Here is a 22,188-nt window from a genome sequence, read left to right on the forward strand (position 1 = left end):
ACACCTCTGCTGTAGTGAAAATTCTCTTGAGATCCTTAAAAACCACATGTGGTTAGGTCCTTGGTTTTACGTCTCGTTAATAACCAAGTGTGTGTGTGTAACCATGAGTTATTAGTAGCTGCCATGGGATTTTTCAGGCTAAAAAATAGCGATATGTCATTTTTAACTAGTTCCAAACAAAATACATTACTGAGGTAAGTCATTTGTTACTAATTATACAATGGGCCTGATTCTGCTCTTGCTAGTGTAAATCAGGAGTAACTCCACTGATGTCCAGGGGCTTCACACTGCTGTAAAACTGGTGCCATCAATCGCAGGATCAGGCCCAATTTGTGGCTAGTCAAAGGTTAGTTAATTTATGAAGAGAGCAGGGGTTGTTTTCCTAAACCAAGAATGTTAAATGTACTTCAATTTATCACAAGAGTGACACAAACCATAGATACAGGGGAGTGCGCAGGATAGATACAGGGGGGAGGGATAGCTCAGTGGTTTGAGCATTGGCCTGCTAAACCCAGGGTTGTGAGTTCAATCCTTAAGGGGGCCATTTAGGGATCTGGGGCAAAAATCTGTCTGGGGATTGGTCCTGCTTTGAGCAGGGGGTTGGACTAGATGACCCTTCCCACCCTGATATTCTATGATACTGTGGCTCTTCATTGAACAAAATGCTTGACTGCAGTGAAGAGTAGGACAAAGGAGTGGAGAATTTTGGCCAGTGTGATTTCTGGTGGGAGATAAGTTCATTAGCCTGTTCAAATATAAAGGGGCACTGCCACGGTACAAACATTGTCTCTCCCTCCCCTCACAATCCTTTCCTGTGCTCCTAATGATACATGATATTATTAAAAGAGCAGGAATGCATTCAATGCCATTGACTTGTCTACCATGCAAAGTAGTTGGTTTACTTTTTCTCATTTCACTCGCTCAGCGCAGATGCTGAAATGACACTAGTCGGTTTCATTTTGGTTTCCAATAGAGTTGCACCAACCAGCTGGATCCCAAATGCACTTTAGCTTCCGGGAAGTTCATATCTTGCTCAAAATACAACTTTTGCCGCTGTGAGGTCCCTTCCAGTCCTACATTTCTATGATTCTGTGATTCAACCTGCAGTGCTAACGACAGTTCATTCCATGATGGGTGAGGCCAGGCCAGAGTTTAAGGCCTGTGTGGTGACAATGGGCTACTCAGGTTATATTAGTCAGTCCCAGAGGTAGAGAGCCAGCCCAATTACAGCCCAGTCTGTTTCTTATCTACCATGAGGGACCCGAGGGAGCTTTAGTTTCTTGTCTGTTTCACAGGCTGGTTCTCGTGCACTGGCAGAAACGCCTTTGTATCTGGGTTGCAAGGTAATGTTAAAAGATCTGATCCAAAGTCCACTAAACACTTCCACAGACCTTTTGGATCAGGCCCCTAGGACCTGATTTTCATCCAAGTCAACGAGAAAACTCCCACCACCTCCAGTGGGGCAGCTTTGGGCCTATAAACAGCAAACCATGATGCAGGACCCATGTCCTGCAGCAGCCTTTGCTTTGCCTGGATTTTGAGAGAGAGCGCTCTCAGTCCTGGGCGATACCTGAATTGGCTGCAAGCTCTTTCTGGCTGCTGGAGCCTGCCTCTGCCAAGAAAAATAAAGAGGCTTGCATGCTTATTCCGAGGATTGCTCATGCATGCCATAGTAATTAAATAATAATACCACAAGGATGGAACATTCATTTTAACCGTCAATCACCCTCACGCTGGAAAAATTGGGGAGTGCCACGGCTGCCTCGCAGAGAGATTTGTAATTCAAGGAAGCTGCTGGAGTGATGGTTTTTTACTTCAGGAGGGTTTCTTTGTCATTTCTTTCGCTGGGATGTGCCATCTGGGCTTTTTTTCCAATGGGGTGTCTGCTTTCTGGCCGACTTCCGTTCAGCACGTGGAGGGCTGAAGACAGTCATCCATCTTCTCTGTAAATGGATGGGTCAGTCCAGGACCATCTGCCTGTCTGCTGATTATTTAAGCAGCAGGGAGAGGGCTTTGCACCTGATCTGCAGCCCAATGAAGTCAATGGGCTTCCTTGGGTCGGTCCCTTATTTGCTAGCATAGCCCAGTGTATTCTGATCCCGAGGGATCGAGCCTGTAGATGACACGGTTGAGCTTCTGCCGCATGAGCCAGCCCTTTCCACCAGGGACCAAATAATCCTGCCGTCCTTTCCACTGGAATCCAGTCGTTCTCTTGTTTTATTCTGATGCGGGCTTGAGGGAATGTACCACACCCCCTGATCCAGGCGCAATTATTAATAGGCCATTTCCTTCTGCTGCATGAGCTGCACCACAGACCCACAAATCCCACTCACTGGGGGAAGAAAGACACCAGTTTCCCTTGGCCAAATGTCAGGCAGACACTTGCCAGCCCTTTCATAGGGAGACTTTAACCTCCAGAAAATTAATAAACACACAACAGCTGGGCACGGCCTTGAGTAAGATACAGAGATGCTGCATCCACTCAGTGTCTGAGATGGGCTTAAACTGGAATCTCAGCTCTGAACCCCCTTCCACGCCATGAAGTTCAGATACAACCTTTGTCCCTATTCTTAGACGAGATGGAAGCACAAGCTCCGTTCTAAACACTTCCCCCAAACGTTAGGGAAATTTGCATCTGGGTCTTTGCAGCTTGGGCTGACCCGTGGTTTTAGTGGGCCTGATTCTTTCCTGAAAGGAGCTGAGCACCAGCCAAGAACGTGCAATACCTAGCAACGTCAATGGAAATTGCAGCTGCTCCTTTGTACGATTGCAAATTTTTTGTTTGGTGATGGTCTCAGAAAGCTAAAATTTGGCAAATACTTGTGCAGATAGAAGTTGGTGAAAAGATATAGACCAGAAGTTTTCACAGGGCCTCTCTGCTTTCATTCCTCCTGTTTCAAAAGGGGCTACACAATGTAGCTACCCAGTTCCCATTGACTTTCAGTGGCCTATTGGTGCCTAAATCCCTTGGGCTTCTTTGACCATTCCAGCCACGATAGCAAATAGTCGAAGGCATTGCTGGAACGAACAGTTTGCTAGGAGCTGATAGGCTTAAAATACAGCATGCCACTGAACTGCAAGCCAGGTTGAAAAATCAGAGTCTGCTCATATATAATTTGCGAACAGAGAAAAGGGTCTAAGTTCACGGAATAAACAAGCTCTTATGAATAGCGAGTCCTGCTCTCATTTCAAAGATGGCTGCTAAACCCGAGCATGTGGGGGAGTGTACCTGGCAGCCGTGACTCTGACACTAATTACCTGATGACAGTGGAATGCATGAACAATATGGAAAAATGATGCCGGATGCCCACACTTTGGCCGACAGTACAGACACCAGCTATTTTACAAGTGTCTACCTGGAGGGGAAGTGGGCTGCCGGAATATAGCAATTCTGTGGGAGTGAATTCTCATGCCCCAACAGACAATCACCTGCAATCGTTTGTTGAGAAGATAGAAACACGGATTTGGTGCCAAGGTTTTCTGAGACATTGCCTCTCCCCCTCCTCCCCCAGTTCCACAAAACATTTGTCACTTTCTGATTGATTGCTGTCTAGCAGTTTGTAAATCTTCTATTGACTCATGATGTTGAAATAAAAAGATTTACATCATCCCTCTGATCAATGGATGGATGCACCCAGGTGCCAGGATTCATGCCTGGGGGGGAATAGCTTTCTGGATATGCATCAGGTTTGAAACACCATTCGTAATAACCGCAAGATGGAATTCCATCAGACTCGACTCAACCTGTCATCCTTCTGAAGGAGATGAATTGAGTTCCAGACACTTTACTTTTCAGGGGTCTTTCAGATGAGATCTTACAAAATGTGGTCTTCTCTCAGGGTGGATAAAGATAGGATTTGCCCTGATGCCTTTGGTCAAAAATTTCCATCCCCTGCTTCCCTTTTCTACTGCTGTTGTGGAGCGTGCTGGATTCCAGTTATCTAATACTGTCCTCCTCAGAGGTGGCCAGGGCCGGCTCCAGGCACCAGCGCAGCAAGCAGGTGCTTGGGGTGGCCAAGGGGAAGGGGCAGCATGTCCAGCTCTTCAGCGGCAGGTCCCTAGGCTCAGTCCCTCTTGGAGGGAAGGGCCTGCCGCCGAATTGCCACCGAAGAAGAATGCGGCATGGTGGAACTGCCATCGATCACGATTGTGGCGCTTTTTTTTTTTTTTTGTGGCCACTTGGGGAGGCAAAAACCCTGGCGCCGACCCTGGAGGTGGCTGCATTCTTGGCAACGTGTTTCTGGATTCTTCAGGGTGAAAAACAATCTGTACGTGTAAGACAATTATATACAGTCTCGGGCTAGTACTCCAGAACGTGCTTGTTGTGTTAGACAAGGCGGGCGAGGTAATATCTTTTATTGCACCAACATCTGTTGGTGAAAGAGACAAGGTTTCTAGCTCCACAGAGCTCTTCTTCAGGTTTTAGGCAGCTAAACAAGATGGCGAAGTGAGCAAACGGATGTTTTGCCAATGTCAAGCTATTTCCTATACGGAGCAAGAACTCTGCAGATATTGAAGCACCCATATCTATTTACCCTGGGTAAAGCTGGCATGTTTGATCAGTACCACCCCTGCATATAGCATCACAAATGTACACAGTGCTTAGCAGACATAGACTGAGCCCTGGTCTACACTACAAAATTACTTCAGTGCAACTATGTTGCTCAGGGGTGTGAATAATCAATAATATACTGACCTACACACCCGCATAGACAGCACTGTGTTGGCGGGAGAGCTTCTCCCAACGACATCGCTACTGCTTCTGATGGAGGTGGAGTTGTTAAGCCAATGGGAGAGTTGTCTCCCATCAGCTTAGAGCGTCTTCACCAGACAAATACAGTGTTGCAGCTGCATTGGGGCAACTCCGCTGATGTACATTTCTAGTGTAGGCCTGCCCTAAGCAACATTTCCTGAATGGAAGATTTTACCTGTGAAACATTGAGACAATTCTGCTTTCCTCTCCCCCGTTCCCAGTTCCCATTTGTCCCTTCCCACTCTCCGTTATGTTGTCCGATCTGCTACTAGATACAGTAAATAGCTATTTACTTGTTTCAAACTCAAATGGACTCTTAGTGGTCTAGGAGTCCTGTCTAATATCTTTTAAATTCACTGCTGTGTTTTACTGGTTTCCTTGTCCACACCCCGGCTTCCACCTCGTTGGGAGGGGGAAGCAAAGCACGAAACCACTTGCTTCTTGGATGAATTCCCAGGATCGACAATAGGCATTTTTTTTCAGATTTGATGCATTCTTTCCAGTACTTCCTCTCTTCAGCGCTTTCATTAACAAGTCAAAATGCCAAGGCATGATTCATTAATCTCTGGGCTGTCAGTTTGCTCTGATGGGGGCTGAGAATATTGGGGCTCGAGATGGGCTTGTATGTTCTCCTCCTCGCTGTGATGGAAATTTTGCCAGACTGATATGTGAAGGGATTGGGACCTCGAAAGTCAACGTCCAGTTGTTCTTGACGGGATTGGACAGCGTCGAAAACTTGTAACAAATGGGCCACCGGGCCAGCCTTTCACAATGCAGCTAAAAATTAAATCCCAAGTCAGCTGAGTGTCAACCAACAGGTGAGGCCATCTGAGGGCTGTTGGGCAGGCAGCCTTCGCAAGATGAACGCGGAAGTCTTACTCTAGCTCCCAGGAGACAAAGGACCAAATTGCAAAACGCTCCACCAGGATAGACCCCATTTCCTAGAATACAGAGGATCCAGGATTGGAACTGGCAATGGCTATGATCCCTTTTAGCCTCTCAAAGTGATCCCTCCCATTCATGACTGAAGCACGTTGGCAGGGAGTATTATGTTGCTGAGAAGTCTTATGTCACTTCCCATAGTGTATATGTTCTGTGCCGTATAGACGGGCTTCATTGTTCTTGGCGGTCAGTCCTAGCATCTTTCCTTACAAAACTCCATTGCTGGGGGGGTTTTAAGTTAGAAAAGATGAACCATTTCAAATAAGGCCATAGAATCTACCTCTCCATAACTCTGCATGGAACCAACCAGGCCGAGTAGGGTACCATCCTGGGGCTCAGAACCATAGCACAGAGGACAACCCATCCTGGGGGGCTCCTCGGAATTTTCACATTGTAACCTCATCCTCATCAGCATGACATTTATGGCTTGTGAGGCTGATTTTTAGCCAGGATCAAAATACCAACCGTGGCCCAGAAGGTGAAAACTGTATCCGCTGCTTGTTAAGAGCTCCATGCAAACAGCTGCTTGGTGGAACTCAATTTGCAATGCACCACTTATTCTATTGGTCCTATAAAACCCAGGAACTGAGCTACATGTTCTTAGTATCAGAGGGGTAGCTGTGTTAGTCTGCATCATCATCTTCTCCATGCATCTGAAGAAGTGGGTTTTTTACCCATGAAAGCTTAAGCCCAAATAAATCTTAGTCTTTAAGGTGCCACCGGACTCCTAGTTGTTTTTCTATATGTTCTTGAACACCATCTACTGGCACTGTATCTGTTAACTAATTATATGCCTATGTACAGACACAGAGCCACTCCTGTAATAGTAGCAGAGAATCCTGTGGCACCTTATAGACTAACAGACGTTTTGCAGCATGAGCTTTCGTGGGTGAATACCCACTTCTTCGGATGCAAGCAGTGGAAATTTCCAGGGGCAGGTGTATATATAAGCAAGCAAGAAGCAAGCTAGAGATAACGAGGTTAGATCAATCAGGGAGGATGAGGCCCTGTTCCAGCAGTTGAGGTGTGAAAACCAAGGGAGGAGAAACTGGTTCTGTAATTGGCAAGCCATTCACAGTCTTTGTTTAGTCCTGAGCTGATGGTGTTAAATTTGCAGATGCTACTGACATGTTGGGCTTCAATGAATCCCCTAGTGATATGGCTAGAATGAGACTTGTCGGTAGGTCTTTGATTGCTTTTCATTTGTATTGGACTCTCAAAAATGTTGTGTGTGTTCTTGGAAGCCTGCTGTTCGCTTTCTGTCCCAACCAGTGGGGTGGGTCCCCTTCCCCACTCCAGCCCAGATTAGTAAGGGACCTAGATATTAACACATCTCAATGAATTTGCCCTCTCCTTTTTGACACTGCATTCTAGCACATCCCAGAAGTGCATGGCATGGGCACTAGTGTTTGTTTTAGTCTGGAGAACAGGGGGTAGAATATGAACCTGTTTCCCCACCTGCCCTATCTCACAGAAGTCTTCTGAGAATTAATTAGCAAAGGGTTGCAACAAAGCCCTATATAAACGCTAGTGGCCTTATTTTCCCCTTCTGTCGACATTTGCACCTGGGCAAAGTGGCTGCTAAATCAGAGTGGTAGCATTTCACACCTACTTCATGCTCACTCGGGTGCAGGTGTCAATGATGACACGAGGTGGATGACAGCGGAGGATCAGATGCCAAGGATTATGAATGGCTTGCTGCAGAGGTAGCACAAAACATTGTTTCAGCGTAGCTCCTGTCTGAACAGTGGCAAGGTTGAAAAAATTTCCCAGTGACAGAATGATAAATATATATGTATATACGCACGCGCGTGCTATTTGGAATCCAGAAGACATTCTGCACCAGGACAATTTTGTAGTCAGATTATAGGCCTGACCCTGTCTCTTTAAATTCAGCCTTGTTAGCACTCAAAGAATGCACATGTGTAATTGGGCTTGCCGGGGGGTGGACAGTAGCAGTGATTTCCCCCAAGCCCATTTACTTATCAGCACCAGGTAAAGCCATAAACATTCAGCTTGCCAAGTACAAATGATTTGCATATTGCTGAAATCTCTGCAGCTCATGGTTACTGCAGTGCCACAGCTTCCCAGCCAGACGAGGGAGGGGGACGTGAAGCAGCTGGCTGTACATGGCCCCATGGGCTATTGTGTTTCTTTGAAGCCAATCCATCGAGGCCATCTTTGACTCCGTGAAATAAAGCAAAACCAACGGACTGGTAAAACACAGGTGGAAATTGGGGTCAGGTCGGTCATTCTCGAATAAACCTGTGGGCTTTTATTGGACTCCTGTCTGGCTACTTGACTGGCAAGGGGCCAGGTCTAAACAGCTCTATTTCTGGTTGGAAAGTTTAGGGAAAAGATCCTGTGATGGCATCAGTGAACATTCAATTTGAATGTGAAATGTCATTTGTATTGTATTGCATGTGTGCGCATTACATGTATATGCATATTCCTCTGCATGCGTGTGTGCATATACATATTTGTGCAGGGGTATATATCACATGCATGTATGTACATTTGTGCATGCGTGTATGTATACATGTGAACAGGCGACATGGCTTTTGTATCCATGCACACGTGGATTACTTAGGTGTTGGTCACTAGGGGATTGGCAGTGAGTGTTTTATTTCTCGCAGTTACTGTGGGGCAGAAGGATGTTGTTGTTCCATCACCATCACTGACTGGTGGGTGACATTTGTCAGGTCAGCTCACCTCTCTCTCCCAGTGTTTGGAGACTGATGGGTGAAATGCCCTTAGGAACCCAAACTATCGTTGCTATTTTAAATAGCAAGGGGCTCTGGCTTTGGGATTTTATCTTTTCTGAGGTCCAGTGTTTACTTTTAGACACATTATGGCCCAGGGGGATTTGATCCTGATATGGGAAATTCTATGCGGATTCCACAGTGGATCTGCATGAGTGTAAAGGGATGTTGAGCCAGGTCTAGAAGGGAGAGTGTCTTGCAGGCCAGTGCTATGCAGACTCTGCTCCTCATTTCCAGCTCTGCCAATACAGTTTGCTCCTGACGTTGCTATTGTGGCAATGGATTTTCCCCGAGTTGCTTCATTGTGCAGTGGGTGTGAGGTGTAGACAGCAGAGAAGCCCCATCTCCAGAGGTTAAGAGAGAAGCCAGTGTTAGAGATTCACTACACCACATGGAGTCCCCGCAAGTGCTAGTTCAGTAGGAAATATTCATGCCTGGCTTGGTGGTCAGAATTATTTCAGGTGTCCAAATGGACTCTTCTTATTATCTCTATCCTAGAAGGACCCAGCTAAGGTCAGCACCCTCTCCTGCTAACCCAGAGTTCCTGAGACTCAGTCCAGCCCTAACCACTGGACCACACTGCCTCTCAACACTCTGTACCTTCCTCCCATGTTGTTCTTTGCATTAAAGCAATGGAATTTCTTGTGTTTAACAATTTTTTTTTTTTATTCCAACACTTCGTAATGCAGCTTCTGCAAGCTGCAGCCTGCAGGCTCCCTCTCTGCTCTTATGATCTGGTCTGGAGCCTTTTCCCCACCCTCCCTCTTGACCTCTGCAGCCAGCCCTACATCCTTCCACAACCAAAACTACCTCCTCAGCCATCCCAGCTTCAAGTTCTGACTTGCTTTTTACTGGAGCTCTGCCTTGAACTGCCAAGTTCAGCTCCACCTCTGAAATAAATGTCCTGCAAAATTCAGGGTGTTTGGATCCAGGGGGTTGGTTCAGGCCCCCTTTACTCATTAGGTCCCCTGTTGGATACCAGCCAGTAGCGCAGTCTGAGTTTGGGATTCGTGTCAGTGGATGAAGACGCACAATGACATCCAATCTTTGTTCTCGTTTCTCTTTAGATTCTAGAATCTCCAGATCCTCGAATCACAGATCCGCGGCGCACCTGGATCTCATTTGTACATCGCCCGGACGATGGCAACAACTCCAAAAGGAAATGCAAAGGGAGAGACAAGAAATTAGTAGGTTACTGCTAGATATGACACCGGATCACAAATATTTGTGTCCTGGGCCCCAAATTTCCCCTCCTAGGGCTGTTGTAAAAGGTGCTCTCTGTGTGCCTTCCCACCCCAGAGATGGCTGCATTTTAGTGGTGCGATATGTATTTATAGTTTGTAAAGCGTTTTGGGAAACTAGGAGAAAATGTGCTATATAAATGTAAAGTGATAGTTGTGTCTGTATGCATGAGCGTGTGTTTGTGTATCCATATATGTGTTCTGCGATTCTCAACAAATCTTTTAAAATCACCTATGTCTTGTGCTGAGACTTTCCCTTTAACTGACAGGTATTAAGGATCCATAACAAAGTGTTTTAGCCTCCACAGGCACAAGATATAGCAGTATGGCCTAGTGGATAGAGCACCGGACTGGCAGTCGGGAGACCTAGGTTCTATTCCTGGTTTGGCCACTGCTCTTCTTGGGAGCTTGGGCAAGTCTCTTTACTGTTCAGTGCCTCAGTTTCCCCATCTGTAAAAAAGGGATAACAATACTGACCTCCTTGGTAAAGTGTTTTGAGATCTACTGATGAAAAGCGCTGGATAAGAGATGGGTATTATTATTATTTCAGAAGGTTGATGTGTTAATCAGTTTAGGACCCAGGTCTCACATGGAGACCCACTTCTGGGGTACGGAGTAGCTATTTCTCCTTTCCAGGAGCCCTAGCTAACATCCTCAACAGTCACACCAAACGCACAGCCTCACGTACTTATGCCATCCTCATGTCATTGCAATATTCTTAGGCTTGGAAGGATTCGATTTTTATCAGTAAATGCCGGTAAATGTCAATTTCACCATCCACACACGGATCGAGGAAAAAATATTTTCGTCGATAGTGACCAAAATTTACAGATAGGCACTGTCAGAAAAATGCCACTTGAGAACCAGTCCCACCTTAACGTGTATGAAACATATCATAGTGCTGGTGTTAGTGGAGCTGGAGCAGGGGTGCCCATTAGGTAGCTTTGACTTTTTGATCTCAACATCTCCTGCCGTTAAATAATTATGGTCGGACCCTCTCCATAATTTCCCACAACCGCAAAAATTGAAATAGATTAAAAATTCTGCCAAGCCTAATTGATTTTATTTAACTATGTAATAGGGTGGCTCTGCTGCTGCCCCAGGGAGCCAGCAGGTGGCGCACATGGAAATTAACAAAGCCAGCCCCCAAAAGGCTGGTGACATGCTACCATCCATGATGCTGGAAGGTAAAAACGGAAGCAGCAAACCCAAGTCCCCCCCGCAACCCGGTCTCCAGAGACCCAAAGTAAGGGCCTGGCCTTGCAACCTCTTACTCGCATTGCTACTCAGGTGAATAGACCCCTGGGTGGCATTACCTGCTGGGCAGAAAGCCAGCACGAGACCATGGTGCCACACCAGACCTTTAGTTGAACCTGTGGTGAAGGTCTGTTCAGGTGACTGATAGCTTTGCAGGATGCAGCTCTTCATTTCAAGGGGGCCTTTGGTGTGTTGCTGAGAGTTACTGCCTGGATCTGATTCCCATTGTCTTCTTTTGGCATCTTCCTTAGCGTGGCCTTGTCGGGCCCCCAGGGCCGCCGGGCCCCCAGGGACCTCCAGGAGCACCAGGGGCCGAAGTCACCCAGGAAGTCCTGCTGCAGGAGTTCAAGGAGATACTAAAAGGTAAAGGCGCTTGGAGCCACATGTCTGTCTCTCCTTCTTGCCCGCAAATGTGGCACCTACAGCCGAGTCCCAGGTTAGCGGGAGCTCCTCTCGTAAGGCCCCGTTTCAGCACAGTGCTTAAGCGTGTGCTTAAATCCCACTGACATGAGTTCACGAAGCCAGTGGGGCTCTGGGCAGGTGCCCGGCTCAGCTTGTGTGCAGAAGGTTGCAGGATCTGGGCCCAAGTTGGTCAACCTTTCCCCCTCTTCCCATCAATGATACTGGGGAGAGGAATGGGTTAAGATGGTCCAGTTAAGTCAGGGGTTCTCAAACTGGGGGTCGGGACCCCTCAGGGGGTCTTGAGGTTATTATATGGGGGGTCACGAGCTGTCAGCCTCCACCCCATACCCTGCTTTGCCTCCAGCATTTATAATGGTGTTAAATATGTAAAAAGGTGTTTTTAGTTTATAAGGGGGTTGCACACAGAGGCTTGCTGTGTGAAAGGGGTCCCCAGTATGAAAGTTTGAGAACCACTGAGTTAAGTGTAACAGCACGGACTGAACAATATTGCCAATGACAAGTATTCAGAAATCAGGAGACAGGTGTAAACATCATAAGGCTGGGGGTGGGGGTAGGGGGAAGATCGTGGACATTTTTTATTCACCTTCTGGATTTGGAAGCATCAAGGTGCAGTGGGGTCACATTTTCAAGTTTTATCCCTGAGGGCTAGAAACATACTTGTTTATCAAAAAGGAAGGTGCAGATTTTTCCATGATCCCAAGTAGGCCAGAAACTGGTGCTTCAGGAACAACCCCAAACATTGCGAGATTGGCGATAGACTCCTGAGAGTTGGCAACACAGAGCTAAACCATGTACCTTTTTAGGCAGAGCAACTGCAATAAGGTTCCAGAATGAGATCTTTTAGACTGAAATGGTCTGTTCCAAGGAGAGTGGTGGGAGTTCCTTCACCTCGGTCATTTAAATTAGGACTGGAGAAAGTTTTGGAGAACACGTGTAGGGAACAATGTATGGACTAGAGGATGTAGCAGGTCGGTTTATACCGGCCACGTTAGGGCCTCCTCCTCTTATTTATTATTTGTATTGCAGTAACACATAGGATCCCATTGTGGTAGATGCTGTACAGAACAAAAAGATGGTCCCTGCCCCAAAGAGTTTATAATCGAAGTATAAGACAGGATTGGTGGGGGAGCACAAGGAAATAAGACCATCCCAGGCAGTGGTCTCAGCAAACCAGCTTCCTAGCCGTTGTCAATTTTTTTTTGTAGGCATCATGATTAAGGAGAGTTTTAAGGGGGGATTTGAAGGAGGGATAATGAGATGGCTTTGCAGATATGTCTGAATATCATTGGCTGCCAGCATAAAAGTGCTTCAGTGTAAATAAATATTAAAAAAACAAGTTTTTATTCAAATTGTGTAAATTAGAAAAATCATCCCGTGCTGCTGCTCGGATTGCTCTGTCCAAATCCAAGCTGACCTCCCATGCGATCTCTTTTCTCTTCAGAAACCATTGAACGGCGGGCATCTCTGGCTATCTCAGCCCACCCCAGCCAACTGCCCCCGCTCCTGCTGTCACTGGAGGAGACCTCGCCCTACAAACGGGTGGAGGAAGCGTTCCATTGCAAACTGAAAGGGCAGGTCGTTGTGGACAAGAAGACCCTGGTCGAACTTCAGAACTTCCAGTCGGTGAGCCAGTGTCACAGCCTGCACTTGCACTGTCCTGCTGAGCTCTTCTGTGATGCCTTTCACTCATAGGGCTCTTACGGAGAAAGGGAGAGCTGATTCCAGGAACCCATCTCCGGCCTGGCTGCTGGAAGTGAGCACTTGCCTTAACAGCTGGTCATGATTGGGAGAAGTGGCATCTTCTCACCCACCATGGCCAATTCTACCCCCGTTGAAATTAATGGAGTTTTGTCATTGACTTCATAGTGAACAAGAGTGAGCACTATATCTGCTTCCCGAGTGCCTACTTTGATCCTAAAACTCCTCCCCTTCCTCACCTCCTACGTCCAAATAATTGTCAGTTAGGTCCCCATTGTCGAATCTTTATTACAGCTAATTCTGTTCTATTCTGTTGTATCGAGGTTTTTATACCATGCTCATCACTGTAGTCTTTGGTTGCCTTCCAGTAGTTGTTGTAAGGGTTTATCTGCACATGCAGTTAGTTAAGACTAGCTATTCCAGACTAACTCCAGGTGTGGGCACTCTTATTCCAGAATGAAAGTGCCTTTTTCCAAATGAGTTAATCAGGAATATCTGTTCCATTTTATATTCACATTTTACTCGATCCTGGAATAATTTTCATGTGTAGGCAAGCCCCAAAATGGCAGCAAGGACCCTCCTGGGCCTTCCAGGTCCCTGGTGTGAATATATGGCTCCCGCTCTTACAAAAATCAGCATTTGACGTTGTCTGTTAGATGGGTCACATTTTAGACTAAGCTCCCATTTATAAATGACTTAGAAAGGGTCACTAAAGGGTTAATCAATGTTATAAGGATAGTACAGATATGAGCAGCATGTTATCGATGGTTACAATGCCGTCAGTAGGAGGTGCTATTGATGGTTTTAAACCATGGTTATAAGCAACCTGTTGGCAATGATTACCCATGTATTAAAACATCTATGAATCCTTTATAAATGATTCGTAAATGGAAGGGTAATGTAAAGTGTGCGTGTTAGCTGCAAAGGCAGGAGTGAGTGCTAATTATTCTCATTATTACTATTGCAGGCACAATGGACATGCAATTCCATGACGCCATTTTTAGAGTCATTTTCCAGAGCCAGACCGAGATCTTAAAATGTCTTAACTAGCACCAAGTAGGGCTGTTGGTTGCCATCAGTCACTCAGTCAACAGTCAGGTGTGTTCATGTTGTTAATTAGTGACTGTGCTGCACCCCAGAAGTGGCTGCATTTCCATGGCAGCTGTACAGACTCCTGTCTATGAAGAGGCCTGTCCAACAGATCTTATTCGTTTGAGTAGTCCCATAGCTAATGGGACTCGTCAGGGCTGCAGACTTAGAGACACGGTTTGCAGACCTGCAGTGGTGATTTCTGAGGCAGGGTGAGACAGCCGCCCAGATTTTCTGCAGGTGCTGGCACAGGAGCAAGGTTGTACTTGAAGCAGCGAGAGAGATATGCTGCCTCGTTAATTAGGAGTGAGAATGTGAATAGACCTCTTAGCAATCAGTGTGTGGGTTGGGGCTTCCCAGGCCTTATTATCATCAAGTCTGATTACTCCTGGCCCCAGAGCTGATGTGGGAGGGCTGGCAGGTCAGATGGGCCTCTGTGTGCCAACGCTTCATTTCAGCTTCTGGACAAGAAGCGCCTGGGTTTAGCTTGTGCTCTAAGACCGTGTCTCTCAACCAGGGGTACGTGCACCCCTGAGGTATGCAGAGGTCTTCCGGGGGTACATCAACTCATGTAGATATTTGCCTAGTTTTACAACAGGCTACATAAAACGCACTAGCAAAGTCAATACAAACTACAATTTCATACAGACAATGGCTTGTTTAGACGGCTCTATAGACTATACACTGAGATGTGAGTACAATATTTATCTTCCAATTGATTTATTTTAAATTATATGGTCAAATGAGAAAGGAGGCAATTTGTCAGGAACAGTGTGGCCGTGACACTTTTTGTATTTTTTATGTCTGATTTTTGCAAGCAAGTGGTTTTTAAGTGAGATGAAACTTGGGGGTACGCAAGACAAATCTGAAAGGGATACAGCTCTCTGAAGAGGCTGAGAGCCACGGCTCTAAGGTACTGCTCTTGGTAGTAGTGGTGGTGGACACTTCTGTGAGGAGAGCATCATCTGTGGGGCAATCAGGGTGAGAAGAAGGAAGCCCATTGTCACCGATTTCGTAGAGCTATGATCTCAAGGGTTTGACGCTTCCACAATTAAAGTGAGGAGGGAGCAACTCGGCTCCTGACCCAAAGCCCTTTGAAGGTCATGGAAAGACTCCCATTGGTTTCACTGGGCTTCGGATCAGGATCTAGCTGTTCTAAAGTCTCCAAGACTGGAGCCTCCATTCTCCTGACCTGGGGTGCATTCAAAGGGCAGCAGAGCTTTCTTCTCCCTGAGGCAAAGACTTCATAAGTCCCATCCCTCTGTACTATAGTTATTCCCCAGTGATATTCCCTGGTCTTACTATATCCTCTCCCCTCACACACCCACACACACACAGCTGCTGGTGCTCTTACAGTGCCATCGGTCTTACAGCATCTGAGATGAGCGGGTGGTATTTCTTCCCTTCCCTCTGAGCATCCTGTCTACAATGCTCCAAGCACTCTGCTCTCCCAAGACCCTTGCCTCCCCTGGATGCATTGCTGGGTAATGTATTTTGCACAGGGAAGCTTAGATCAGGCACAGCTTGTAGTGTGCAGTGAAATTCCGGCTTTACATCTGGTTTGACTGAGGTCCAGGGAACATTGCTGGAGTGATGCCAGACTCACCAAGGCTAAGAGGGTGCTCCTTGTGATGAGAAGCCTTGGGTAGATCCAGGAGGAATCCTGGTATCTCTCATGTTTTGCGGTCAGGCTAAATTCGTTCTGACAGCTGAATCTTAACACTGGCTAGGCGGTCAGAGGGCTCGCAGTGCTTTGCTGTGACTGCGTCACAGACTCGTTTCTGTGTTCTTATTCTAAGTATCTGTCAATTTAATTTTTAAAAAGAAAATGTTTCCATTGGGCAGCACCCAGCCCATGTCTTAATCCTACGATGCTTGATTCCCTGTTCCCACCAGCAAGTAAATTACACAGTGGGTGTGGACAGGGGGAAAGAGAGCCTGAGTTTGGATTGCAGAGGAGGGCTGGCACTAGCTTGTTATTTACATGCTTTGGGGCTGCTTGTTGAAATTAACTGAGAGCAAGTTGCAAATTTCTCGCGGATTACTCCCGGCAGCAATTATGGCAGCTGTGAAATGAGTCGTGCTAATGTCAGGCAGCGAACTCAGCAGGGAGTTATAATTGGTGTGGCATTTGCTGAAGCATACTGTCCAATGAGTCCTCTTCCTTCCCAACATTCCATATTGTCTGTTTCCCCTCACAAAGAGCAACAAAGCCACAGAGGACATGAAGAAACAGGAATGTTTTAACAGCAGTAATTTACTGGTGCCTGCAATTGCCTTCCAAATTCAGCCAGTGGTTTTGGAATTAAGTTGCTTCTTCTGTTAGTTTAATTGCTTTAATGAGAAAGGAATGGAGAAAGTCCCAGGCTCAGTTCTACCTACACACACGGGGCCTGATTCTCCTCTCACTTACAGCAGTATAGTTCAGGCATTACTCTGTCAAAGACTACGGGGCAACGTTGATGTAAAACCAGCATCAGAGAGAGTAAAGCGCTTTGAGATCTAGGAAATACAACTAGAGAAATGCAGTGAATGATTTTTATTTCAATCGGTTTTTATTTTCTTTCTGTTTAGAAACAATAAGAAGACCTCACGGGCTCTGTATGCTCCGCCAGGGATTTAAAATGACCAACTCCAATGCATGTTTCATTCGGGTCAACCCTTCTACCACACGGCAGCTCTTCATACAAATACCAGCATGCCCATACGTCTGCCACCACTCTGTCGCCTCAAAGATTAAGCCAAACAAACAGGCCTTGTAGTCCACTGGGAAAGCTGGCGTTCCTTTCCCGGCTATTTTGGTTGGGGGCGGGAGGGCATTTGAGGTCCCTGGGGTGTTTACAGAACATCCTCTGTTGGACAGCTCTTCCTTGTTATATTGAAGGGGATCTAGAATCAGTGCTGTGATGGCAACTCTGGCAGCGTATCTTGGGGAGAGAAACTTTCTCTAACACAGGTCTGCTAGTGTAAAGTCATAAGCACAAACACCAGGCAATTCAGTTCTGTCAGGGTTCCTTAGTTCTCTGGGTCCGGATGTGTGTACAGATAACTTAGATGTGGTGCATGTATTTACATATATAAGCACCAGGACACTCCAGCAGCTGTTCTGCCAGCTAGAATGGTGCTATATAAACCTTGCAGAGGCAATGGTGATGGTGCTTGTCCCGACGCGTTTAAGTTTCACATAATGCCCTTGTGGTGGAGGCAGAGTCTCTGAGTAATTTGCTTTGTTGGCCCATCAAAGCTGTTTCTGATTCTCCCTGATTCCAGCCAAACCGATCTTGAGTGGGCCAAAACTAACAATAAACACGTCGCATTGAGTTTATTTTAGCTGAAATCAGATAATCTGCTGTGAGTCTGACTTGAGACCACTTCCTTGCGCCGGGAGACGCTGTGCTTTGCTCGAGTTTTGCCTGCTATTTTCCTCTCGGCTCCAAACTCAGAAGAAAATGAAGCTAAATATAGATTCCGTAAGAACTCAGCAAGGCTGTGCAGTGCTGCTGGCATGAGAGAATCAGTCCTGTCTTATCAAAGCCTAGAGTGGTAGGAAACCTCTGGAGTGCCCTGTGTTGTTGTCTCCTCTGTGTCTGCTTCACAAAACCCCCCCACACAGCTTGACACTGCAGAGACCCAGGACTGCCATAGCTGTGGTAAGGCTGGTCAGGAGACTTGGGAGAACTAGGGAGTCCCAGGACTGGAACAGTAGGGGGCGCTACAAGTTGAAGACGTCAGTCCTTGGCAGAATGAAGGGGCCACTAGGACCGGAATGGGGAGTGGCAGTAGGTAAGGACTGAGATGCATTGGCAAAGCTGGTGTTGGAAGGCGGGATACAGTACTAGAGTAGCAGGCATTTGGAGAGTCCGGGCCAAGGTGCATTAACAGAGCTGCATGGGGGAAACGTGCACAGAGCTCAGCCGTCCTACACCTGATACTGACTGGTTCTGTTAAATCATCCCCTTTCCTGGGCGCTAAATCCACAGGGAGGGAGAGCCCTGCCCATGATAGGATAAGTCTGTAGGGACGGGAGAGGCCTGGCAATCCCTTCCCAACCTTCACACTCATCTGCTCCTCGCTCACACACTCTTTTTCTCTCTGCGATGGGTAGAGATAACGATGGTTCAGATTGCTGGGGGGTTTTGTTCAACAGTTCAAGGTTGCTGTTCTTTTTTTCCCCCACCCCATAGCCTTTGGCCAAAGGAGCTTTCCTCCGGGGATCAGGCTTGAACCTGGTGACTGGGCGCTTCACAGCAACTGTGTCTGGCATCTACCAGTTTTCAGCCAACGTCCACATTGGTGAGTGTTGTCCACTGGAGCCTCTTCCAGTTTAGCATGGTGAGGGACTCTGGAACTCCACTGACTGCCTCATGGAGGCTGTTCAATCTGAAACGTGTGTAACAACCACCCATTGGCATGAGTCATCAGTATCATACAGACCTCTACCACTTGAGCTAGCAGAGTAACTCCATTAAGTGGCAGCAGCAGTAGGGTGTTATCCTCTAGCGCAGGGGTGGGCAAGCTTTTCGGCCTGAGGGCCACATCAGGGTTCTGAAACTCTATGGAGGGAAGGCTGTGCCTCCCCAAACAGCCTGACCCCTGCCCCCATCTGTCCCCTCTCACTTACCACCCCCTGACTGCCCCCCTCAGAACTCCCAACCCATCCAATCCCCCCTGCTCCTTGTCCCCTGACTGCTCCCTCCTGGGAACCCCCGCCCCTAAGTGCCCCCCCGGGACCCCACCCCCTATCCAACCCCCCCTTCTCCCTGCCCCCTGACTGCCCCCCGGGACCACCTGCCCCTTATCCAACCCCGCTCCCCATCCCCTTACCATGCCGCTCAGAGCACCACGATTGGCAGCTGCACCACTTGGCCGGAGCCAGCCACGCTGGTGCGCTGCCTGGCAGGAGCTTGCAGCCCCACCACCCAGAGCGCTGGCGGCATGGTGAGCTGAGGCTGCAGGGGAGGGGGGACAGTAGGGGAGGGACCGGGGGCTAACCTCCCCGGCCAGGAGCTCAAGGGCTGGGCAGGACGGTCCCACGGGCTGGATGTGGCCCGCGGACTGTAGTTTGCCCACCTCTGCTCTAGCAGACCAGCCACTAATGGGGGCATGGCACGCACTTTGCCACTGTCTTACACGGGGTTACAGACAGTCCTCTTTGCTATCATAGGATGGTGCAGTCTGGTAAAGGGATGGTGTTTTCTAACTCTACAGACATTTCATTGCTTTTCCTGCCTGTCTATAGATAACAGTGCATCAGACCTTTACGTGGGTTTTGGTGCTGGCTAGAGCTGGATGAATTATTCATAGTGAACAATTTCCCAGTTAAAAGTAACAGAGTCCTGTGGCACCCTATAGACTAACAGACGTATTGGAGCATGAGCTGTCGTGGGTGAATACCCACCTCGTCAGATTTCCCAGTTGACTCTCCAGAAAGCACAGTGTCCATGGGCAGCAGATCACGACTTTGACTAATTTGTTTGCCAGTTGGGATTTGCTGGCAGGGCTTTCGTATGAATGTGTTTTGCTCTTGAGAACTCTTCTCTGAGAATAGCTGTGTGAATTCACTGTCTGAATGGCACAGTACTTTCTCGGCCTGGGCGGCTCGGATTCTGCCCAAAATACATCTTGTCTCTTAATCAGCCAAATCTCTGTTATGGGCCCTAAATTCACTTTCGTATGAAGAAAACTTGCCCTCCACGAATGATGGTGGAAAGCGTGGGGTGGGCATGTGGAAATGGAGGCAAACACGGCTAAATTGAAAGGACATTCAGAACCCACCAAAATGTTCACTGTTGCTTTTTCCTCCTATTCACTCAACAGTGGTAAAGGGCATTTCAATGAGAAACCAGCGGGGTACTTCTCTAATAGAGCCATGACGTGCTGCTTACAGCCTAACATGGTTGATGATTTGTCCCGTTGTAGAGAGAGTTTTCGTCTTTCTTTATTTTCATGGTTTGCTTCTTTCCAAGACCACAGTGAGCTGAAGAGCAAAGTGCAGCTGCGGGCCAGAGACAACGTCCGTGTGCTAATCTGCATCGAATCCCTCTGTCATCGATACACGTGAGTCACTGCAATGCGGTTCTTAACCTGTCACAAACTGCTCCTTTCTCAGCTACTTTTGGCAAATGCCACGGATACCCTCTGGGAATGAGGGACAGATCAAAAACCTACTGGACCAAGCATCTCGAAAGGTGTTCATCCTTTCAAATTCAATAAACAGAATGGCTATTACCCCTGGATCTCCTAACGAATAAAGCACTCATCCTTCCTCTGTGCTGTCAGGGTTCAAGGCTATCCTGAGCTCTGACAGTGTTGTCTAGTGGCAGGGGGAGGGGACTGCAAATCAGGATTCCTGAGGTCAAATTCATCCCTAGTGTAACACTGCCGAAGTCAATAGAATCACACCTGGGTTGTATTTAATCCCTGGCTTTTCTCCTGGGTATGCCACTGATGTGCTACCTAGCCCTGGGCAAGTCACTCCAATTCCCTGTGCCCAGAAGGGTGTAACTATCTTTCCCTTTCTCACAGCAACACTGGGAGCCTTTGTGGGCTAGATAATGAATTTGAACGCATGGACTCTATGAGCAATGGGGCCAGGATTTTGAAGTCGGTGGGAATTTTGCCATGGTAATGGAGCCAGGGTTTCCATATTGCTGCTGAGTGAGACGAGACAAAGGAAACTGACCTTCTCCTTAGCCCTAGAGCTTTTAGCTTCTCTTCAGGGCTGGGGTGAATCCATCCATGTGTCAGTTTTCACTGGAGCGGCCCGACTTATTACCTGATCTGCTCGTTAGACAATAGAGGCCTTTGCTTTTCATCGCTACCCATGTGGGACCTTTACAAGCCCTCAAGAAAGTCACCAAAAGACATTTCAGACTTGGATGAAAAAGAGCGTGAGATGGGTTTCTTGAATCGGCCTTAATAAAAGCAGTGACAGGAAATTTAATGGGGAACTTCGGCCCAGGTAAACTTGGCAGGTGGACACTGTAATATATTTTGTACTTGCCTGTAAGGAGCAGCAGCCTTGCTGTCCTACCAGATGAGCTGATAGATATAACATGTTGCCTCTGTTACTGAATGGCACTCTCTCTCGGGATGGCTGAGGGGTGTGTTATTAAAGCCGTGGGATACTGCTCACCAACCTCTCACTCAGTCAGAAAGCCAGCATTCCAGCGGCGACCTGGGGCTGCAGAACCCTGCTACGCAAAGCGAGATCACTGGTCATTTTATAATGCTATGGTTGCCCTTCTATAGAAGTTCTGAATCCAAGGTCACCTAGGAATTCATGAGTATCTCTAGGCTATACGTTATAGTCACTCAGAACTTCTCAGCAAGGTTAGAACTCAAATCCTCCTGCTCCAAATATCGAGTCCTCTACTACATGAGCAAGCAGAGAACCTCTGTTAGTAACATAAGGGCTGAAGCACAGGCAAGTGGTACTAAGTCCATCCAGTAGAGGAGCTTCCCCCTTCAGCTTTAAAAACATGATTTTCTACCACTTGAGCCACTAGCTGGCAGCGCTAGTAGACTCTTTTCATCTTCTGTGGACCAGTCACTAAAGAAGGTCAAGTATCAGAGGGGGAGCCGTGTTAGTCTGGATCTGTAAAAGCAGCAAAGAATCCTGTGGCACCTTGTAGACTAACAGAAGTTTTGCAGCATGAGCTTTCGTGGGTGAATACCCACTTCGTCGGATGCAAGAAGGACAAAGATCCGTGATCTTCTAGCGGGGGTTATATAAGCACATACGCAAAAACATGCCCCAGTCAGTACATTCATGGGTGGTGTTTGTTGTGGCAGAGATAGAGCTGGCTTTTGTTTCCTCAGAACTGAGAGAGAATTACTGGGCTGGTGCCTTTTCCCAACGATCCCCAGCTTTGCTAGCTCCAGGAAGGCTTTTTGCCATTCCATAATTGCTGAAAAAATGCCTGCTCCACCCTATGAGAGATCCTTACCAAAAAAAGACCTCAAACAAACTTTATTCCTATTGGATTGAGGTGCCCGGCACCAATCAGAAGCTTGTGATCTT

The 22,188-nt window shown here is 47.3% G+C and overlaps 1 protein-coding gene across 2 annotated transcripts in view; it reads left to right on the top strand.

Annotated features, from left to right (window-relative positions):
- C1QTNF12 (C1q and TNF related 12) overlaps positions 1-22,188 on the top strand; it is a 47,643-nt gene that overhangs the window by 12,537 nt on the left and 12,918 nt on the right. The window contains exons 3-7 of one of the 2 annotated variants that reach the window (XM_044995844.1): positions 9,525-9,644; positions 11,207-11,318; positions 12,820-13,001; positions 18,350-18,458; positions 20,132-20,222. In XM_044995844.1, the coding sequence (XP_044851779.1) occupies positions 9,525-9,644; positions 11,207-11,318; positions 12,820-13,001; positions 18,350-18,458; positions 20,132-20,222 (614 nt within the window). The remainder of the gene's footprint in view (positions 1-9,524; positions 9,645-11,206; positions 11,319-12,819; positions 13,002-18,349; positions 18,459-20,131; positions 20,223-22,188) is intronic. The other variant, XM_044995845.1, reaches the window with a different exon arrangement.

This window comes from Mauremys mutica, chromosome 21, assembly GCF_020497125.1.
Source record: "Mauremys mutica isolate MM-2020 ecotype Southern chromosome 21, ASM2049712v1, whole genome shotgun sequence".
In the NCBI taxonomy this organism is placed as follows: Eukaryota; Metazoa; Chordata; order Testudines; family Geoemydidae; genus Mauremys; species Mauremys mutica.